This window comes from Lathamus discolor, chromosome 6 (assembly GCF_037157495.1).
Source record: "Lathamus discolor isolate bLatDis1 chromosome 6, bLatDis1.hap1, whole genome shotgun sequence".
Classification (NCBI taxonomy): Eukaryota; Metazoa; Chordata; class Aves; order Psittaciformes; family Psittacidae; genus Lathamus; species Lathamus discolor.
The window spans coordinates 10,603,222-10,611,006 of NC_088889.1; the positions used below are offsets into that span (position 1 = coordinate 10,603,222).

General features: G+C 47.1%; 1 protein-coding gene across 2 annotated transcripts in view; it reads right to left on the reverse strand.

The window, feature by feature from the left end:
* The window catches only part of UBR1 (ubiquitin protein ligase E3 component n-recognin 1), a 68,389-nt gene extending 65,024 nt beyond the window's left edge, over positions 1-3,365 (reverse strand). For both annotated transcript variants that reach the window (XM_065682920.1, XM_065682919.1), the window contains exon 1: positions 3,196-3,365. In XM_065682920.1, coding sequence (XP_065538992.1) covers positions 3,196-3,285 — 90 coding nt within the window. In that variant the 5' untranslated portion in view covers positions 3,286-3,365. The remainder of the gene's footprint in view (positions 1-3,195) is intronic.
* Positions 3,366-7,785: the final 4,420 nt, after the last annotated feature.

Sequence of the window (7,785 nt, forward strand, 5' to 3'; positions counted from 1 at the left end):
TGAGGCACTGGAATGGATTGCCCAAGGCAGCTGTGAATGCTCCATCCCTGGCAGTGTTCAAGGCCAGGTTGGATGGAGTCTTGGGTTACATGGCTTAGCGTGAGCTGTCCCTGCCCGTGGCAGGGGGGTTGGAACTAGATGATCTTAAGGTCCTTTACAACCCTATTCTATGATTCTACAGCAACCACCAAAGCAGGGAGGAGGCAAATGAATTTGTTCAGAATACAGATGGACCATCATGCATGGATCCAGCCTGCAAAGCAAGCTTTTATTAAGTCACCAGCAATGCCTGCTAGCCAGCTACTAGACAAGCCAAGTCCAGCCTATCAGTCAGCCAAGCAAACCATGGATGCTGTTTGGAAAGAAAAGAAAGTAAACTTAAGTTTGGTAGTCAGAGTTTACTACTAGGTCAGTGGCAGTGCACCCCAAATTCAGCCCTCTCTCTTTTTCAGGGCAGCTGAGCTGAGGAAGCAATACAGCCACTACAGAGAAGCAGATGGCAGATACGGGACCTGAATTCAACTAATGTAGTGAAATGCCAACTCGGGGACCTCTAAGTACGGCACCCAAACTGAAGAGTTGGAGATAACTGCACAAAAGAAACCACTGAGTTAGGCTGGGTGCAGAAGAGTTTATTACCCAAGTCATCCACATCCATCCCAGAATCAGGCTGGCTCCTGCAGAATCATTCCAGTAATCCTGCATCATGCACCCAGCATTCTGGAAAGGTTTACTACTTATGCAGCCAGACTTGGTGCTGCACTGCAACCAACAGTACCCAAAGCCAGAGATGAAACAGGAGAGCAAGAGTCAACCTGACAGACTTGATAATAAAACAGATTTGACAAGCTCAGTAAGGCTGGAGTTCACTCCATTCAGCCACTCGTTTCTGCTCCACAGTCCCTCAACTTCTTTATTCTAGCACCACAGTGAGAAGACACTCAGCCAGCTGCTTACAGTGAAAACACAAGTCTGTCAGGATACATCACTTCCACCTAGCTAGTACAGAGGTAAATTGGGTGTACTACTTCCAGATTACAGCTGTGTCTGGTATCAGTATAGCCAGGTACACAACCTAACTTGCCTTCACAAATGCTGTCAGACCCCGCCTAAGTCCATACCCTCACCTCCCCTTCTCCCTTAATATAATATCCTCACCCCATATTCCCTGCCTAAATTCATGCAGTTTGCTTGGATGTATGACAGGCAACACAACCTGGCCACCTACCTCTCTTGGAATAATACTTAATCTGGCACAGAGATTTGTCTAAAACAACATGAAAATTAAGACAACTTAGTGGACCAGCATCAACTGGAAGCAGCACAGGATGTCTTCAATATCTGTGTTTTTCACACCATCACTATTATCATCACTATTATCATCACATATATCATCTATGCATTTCTGGGGCTAACTCAGGCTCTTATATCCTCAAATAATGAGAGGCTGATTGCATTGCTTTGCTGCTGATTGCAACTATCACCTCAGACTTTCAAGCTTAAGAAGTTGCCTGAGTCACATTGTAATTTGTGACAGCATAATGCAATCAAATTACATTTTTACTAGTTTAAAAATCAAACCACTTCTAATACAGAAAAAAACACCCCTCCACTCACAAGCCTGTAACAGTCATAGAAACATACTTCACTTTAGAAATAGAATCATAGAACAGTTAGGGTTGGAAAGGACCTTAAGATCATCAAGTTCCAACCCCCCAGCCATAGGCAGGGACACCTCATACTAAACCACATCACTCAAGACTGTTCAACCTGGCCTTGAACACTGCTAGGGATGGAATATTTACCACTTCTCTGGGCAGCCTGTTCCAATGCCTCACCACCCTCACAGTAAAGAACTTCTTCCTTATATCTAACTTGAACTTCCCCTGTTCAAGTCTGAACCCATTACTCCTTGTCCTACCACTACAAGGCTCTGTAGTTACAGGCTGTATCCTTACAACTTGCAGATACCCCTACAATCCTGCGAGAGGAGGTACAACAAATAACTGTTGTTGGCTTAGTACTGCTGCCTGCAAGATAAGTTCCAGGAGTAAACATCTCCCTATTTACATTTTCCTAATTTTATTGTTTGTAGCATCCTGTAAAATTTAAATACGCTCCAGGTTTGCCAGTGCTCAACTTCAAAGAGTTTCAAACCCACACTATATAGTCAGGATGTTACAGAAAAATGTAACATAAAATGTTACACGATTAAGTTTGTGACACATCTTCAGGCTCCCTTTCTTAAGCTAAGAGTTTTTTGGTTTTGAACTCCTCTAGCAAAAGTGTTGGCAACATAGTAATCACAAGGTTGCGAAGGAAAGCACAGAAGCCCTTACCTACTACTGCTAACCAAACAGATGAAACACTGCTGTGTTCTGAATACAGAATATTAAATACGTAAGTGCTTAAAGTAATTCACAGACGAGAGAGAATAATTCTATTCAGCAAATAAACAACTGTCTCCATCTACATCCTTTCTAAACTCCACTATTTGTTGCTTTCATTCACACTCTGAGGAACAATAATCTGTTACTAAGCCTTTTTTTATTCCACAGTATCCATCTTTAAGAAAGGTAAAGTCACAAAGAGGATAAAGACCCATGTATATGCTACAATGTCTTAAGGTCTGAAGCTTTCTAAAGTTTTATCTCGTTTAATTACAGAAAAGTCGAATGAAGACACGGGACAGGGCCCTGGCAGAAGATGCTGCGGGGAGCTGCCAACAAACCGCTTCCCCCTGCGCCGCCTGACAGGAACTCGCCGGGGCTGGGACAGGGCTGGCTCCAAGGAGTAAGGGCAGCTGCCGCCTGGCTCCGGTCAGTCCAAGCCGCCGGGACCGGGCCTGTGCCGTGCCGCGCTCCCAAGGGGCCCAGACCGGGGTCTGCCCGTAGTGCAGGGGGCCTGCAAACCGCTCGCCCCAGGCCCACCGCCCGCGGCCGTTGAGCAGTTATGCCTCGGCAAGTGCCGTCGCCGCTGCCACCCGCCAGCAACTGTGGGCCCCACAACACCGCGTTCCGCCCCTCCACAGCACCGCACTGCGGCCCCGACACGGAAGACGTGACCCCCTCGAGCGGGGTGCACCGGTTCCCTCCGCGAAGGAAAGGCTCGGTCGAGCGGCAGGGTCGCGGCACGGACAAGGCTCAGGCTGCCCCGATGCGGGGTAGGGGGAACCGCACCGGGCTGCAAGCTCACCATGGCTCGCTCCTGGGGCTGCACGGGGAAGCCACAAGCTGCTCCTGCCGCGTTGAGGTCTCCTCCGCCCCCGTCACCTCCGTCCGCCATTTTGAAAGTGAGGGACGCGGCCGGCGACGCCGACGCCGTCACCGCCCGGAAGAAGCCGACGCCGTCACCCGGCTGTTACGCTGCGTCCACGGCCCGCCCATCGCAGCCGCCGGCGCCGCATCTCGCGCATGCTCCGTGGCGCTAAGGAATTCCCTGTTTAGGCACCGCCGCCCGCTGCCGTGGCCTGAGGGGATCGCGGTCGCCTTGACCCAGTTTGGCTTGCTGGGAAGGCCAAGACCCGTATGTAGCGCCTCCTGGTACCATCAGGACACCGAAGCAAAGCGCTTTCACCGGATCTGTCAGGACGGCCGACCCGCGGAACTTGTGTTAATCCCGCCTGCAGTTATACAGAGTTCCTCAGTGGGCACTTGACACAATGTGGGTGTTTGCTTACGGCCCTGCATTTTACAGCAAGATAATAGCTGAAGTATTTTTCATATACACTGATGCATATTCATCCTACTTCAGCAGACATGGCACGTCTGCCATCTGGGCTAAGCAAAGGCAAAATGTTAGTAACTCCGTACAAGCGTAGGAGGGAGCAGCAGCTTTAGACACATGCCTGTCTCCAAGGTCAAAAGTGTTCCCTCCACAGCTCCTTGCTACGGCTTATTGTAACTGTTCTGGGTACTCTGGCAGAAGATGGGGGTGCTTAGGAACTTGGTTGATGTGTGACAGACCTGACCTAGGAGCTGTTGGAAGTCTCAGGGATTGTTGCAAAACAGTCCAGTTGTGCAATTCCCTGTGTTTGTGTCTTTCTAGGGCTGGGGAAATAGGGAAGCGGACATATCTTTGGGCCTTGCAGGCATACATATTAACCACCTACCACGTGTCTAGTTCCTCTGATTTTAGAAGACTGCCTTCTTCCATTGCAGTCTTAACTGCTTCAGGTCTCTGAGATACTTTTCCTTGTTCCTCAGTTATCAGTATGGATGGCATAAAGTTTGCAGGTGACCTTTTCAGGTATATTCAATAGATTTTTCTCATTGTACATGGTCACAGGTACCTCTGAAGTTCTTATGTCTTCAGATCATCCCACTGTAGCTCTTCTGTAGTAGCTACCACTCATCATTTTAAGAAGTCACTGCAGACTTACCTCATTGAAATCTGTCACTTAAAATCACTAAAACAGATTTAGGGACAAGATGTAAGAAAGGACAAAGTCGATTTTGCCATTAAGCCACTTAACAATTGCTTCAAAGCTTCACTGAGTTTTGTCTGTACACATTGCAGCTCTGTGATCTATCCTTTCTGTTATCATGGCTGACCACTAACCAGTAGTGTTTGCACAATAGCTGAGTTTAGACTGTGATTACTGGAGTCCTCCTCATGCACTGGCATAGAATCATAGAATCATAGAATGGTTAGGGTTGGAAAGTACCTCAAGATCATCTAGTTCCAACCCCCCTGCCATGGACAGGGACACCTCACACTAAACCATCCAACACAAGGCTTCATCCAACCTGGCCTTGAACACTGCCAGGGATGGAGCACTCACAACCTCCCTGCGCAACCCATTCCAGTGTCTCACCACCCTAACAGGAAAGAATTTCCTCCTTATATCCAATCTAAACTTCCCCTGTTTAAGTTTTAACCCATTACCCCTTGTCCTGTCACTACAGTCCCTGACAAAGAGTCCCTCCCCAGCATCCCTATAGGCCCCCTTCAGGTACTGGAAGGGTGCTATGAGGTCTCCACGCAGCCTTCTCTTCTCCAGGCTGAAAAGCCCCAACTTCCTCAGCCTGTCTTCATACAGGAGGTGCTCCAGTCCCTTGATCATCCTCGTGGCCCTCCTCTGGACTTGCTCCAACAACTCCATGTCCTTTTTATGTTGAGGACACCAGAACTGCACACAGTACTCCAGGTGAGGTCTCACAAGAGCAGAGTAGAGGGGCAGGATCACCTCCTTCGACCTGCTGGTCATGCTCCTTTTGATGCAGCCCAGGATACGGTTGGCTTTCTGGGCTACGAGCGCACACTGCCGGCTCATGTTCATTTTCTCATCGACCAGCACCCCCAAGTCCTTCTCTGCAGGGCCGCACTGAATCTCTTCTTTGCCCAGTCTGTAGCTGTGCCTGGGATTGCTCCGACCCAGGTGTAGGACCCTGCACTTGTCGTGGTTGAACTTCATAAGGTTGGCATCAGCCCACCTCACAAGCGTGTCAAGGTCCCTCTAGATGGCATCCCTTCCCTCCAGCATATCAACCGGACCACACAGCTTGGTGTCATCGGCAAACTTGCTGAGGGCGCACTCAATCCCACTGTCCATGTCAGCGACGAAGGTGTTAAACAAGACCGGTCCCAACACCGATCCCTGAGGGACACCACTCGTTAGCGGTCTCCAGCCAGACATCGAGCCATTAACAACTCTTTGTGTGCGGCCGTCCAGCCAGTTCTTTATCCACCGAGTGGTCCATCCATCAAATTGGTATCTCTCCAATTTAGAGAGAAGGATGTTGTGTGAAACAGTGTCAAACGCTTTGCACAAGTCCAGGTAGATGACGTCAACTGCTTTACCCTTGTCCATCAGTTCCATACCCCCATCATAGAAGGCCACCAAATTGGTCAGGCAGGATTTCCCCCTAGTGAAGCCATGCTGGCTGTCACCAAGCACCTTGTTGTTCTTCATGTGCCTTAGCATGTTGTCCAGGAGAATGTGCTCCAAGATTCTGCCAGGCACAGAGGTGAGACTGACTGGTCTGTAATTCCCTGGGTCTTTCATTTTCCCCTTCTTGAAAATGGGGGTTATATTTTCCTTTTTCCAGTCGTTGGGAACTTCACCTGACTGCCATGATTTTTTCAAATATGATGGCCAGTGGCTTAGCAACTTCATTCGCCAGCTCCTTCAGGCCCCGCGGATGGATTCCATCAGGTCCCACGGACTTGTGTGCGTTCAGATTTTGAAGATGGTCTCAAACCAGATCCTCTGGTACAGTGGGCCCAAGGTCTTCATTCTCACAGCCCCTGCATCTACTTTCTAAGAACTGGGTGGTGCAGTCAGAGCCTTTGCCAGTGAAAACTGAGGCAAAGAAGTCATTCAGAACCTCAGCCTTCTCCAAATCCTGTGTAGCCAGTTTTCCCGAAAGCTTCCTCAGGGGGCCTATTTTGTCCCTAGTCTGTTTTTTGTTTGCTACTTACCTGTAGAATCCCTTCCTATTATCCTTAACATCCCTGGCTAGGTTTAATTCTAACTGGGCCTTAGCCTTCCTAACCTGGTCCCTAGCTTCCCGGACAACATCCCTGTACTCTACCCAGGCTGCCTGTCCTTGCTTCCATTTTATATAAGCCTCTTTTTTCCTTTGAATTTTCCTCAGCATCAATAGTAATATAATATAATGCAGCTTCTGATGCAGTTGAGCAAGAGAAGCAAGGCTGTTATTCAAAGAGAGCAACAAACACACACAAGCAGGGGAGGGCTGCCTGCAGTCCCCTCGCTGTGACACAAGCATCTTTCTTGCGTGGCCATCTTTTAGCTGAGTAGCCAGTATGGCTTTGCTTTACTGTGGGACTTTTAGAAGTAAACCAGCTGCTTTAGCTGAACAATTGCATAGACTTATTAAACAAAATACTGCCAAAAAATTGAAAGATTTGGAACTCATATAAGCTGGGAGATGGCAAAATAAGTGGCAGCAAACCTCTAACAAAACAAGTTGGCAGCACTACCCAGGCAGAAATGGCACAAAACATCAAGATCTCCATGGTTACTAAAGTAATATAGAGGAAATAAGAAGAACAAAACAGGAATCCAGGTAATTTTTAATAGAGACAAAATGTTGAAGCTTAGTAAGCTTAGCAGTGCTGCTAGAGCTAAAATAAAATGGTACAGCTGTGGGAAGAAACTGAGCAAACCCCAGAATTACCAGGACTGCTGATTGCTGTTGGTTTAAAAGCAGTTGTTTGGGGTGTTCTTTGGGGAAAGTAAGAAGCTGACAAGCAAGGTGGAAAGCAGATAAAAATAACAAAGCTAATGTAAGTTAAGTCCCACAAAGAGCAGCTAAATTAACAGGAATATCTGAGAAAGTAATACAGTAATAGTCTGAGCTGGGAAGTTTTTCTTGAGCAATGCTAAAAATTAAATCTTTGTCCTATGACAATTATATGAAAAAAGAAAATTAAGCAATATTGAACTAGAAAGTTCTATGTGTAAAGTTGTTTGAGAATTTAGTATCAAAGAAAAGTGGTGTACAGTGACAGAAGCTTTTTCAGCTAAACTCATGCTTAAGATGGTAAGGAAAACATCTCAACAGTAAATGTGGCAGCAGTTAGGAAAACAGAGTTGATAACAAAGAATAACTTACCGATTATGAAAGTCTGTTGTTGCTATAGTAAGATTTAGAATTATGTACATGGGGGAAAAAAAAAAGTTTGAAAGACCAAGAAAAGACTTTCAAATTATGTCAGGAGCAAAAACCAAAACTGAACAAAAAAGGTTAATTGCCTAGATTTATGAGCAGGTAGAATTACAAGTACTGACAGGGAAAAGAGAGAGTGAATGTTTGT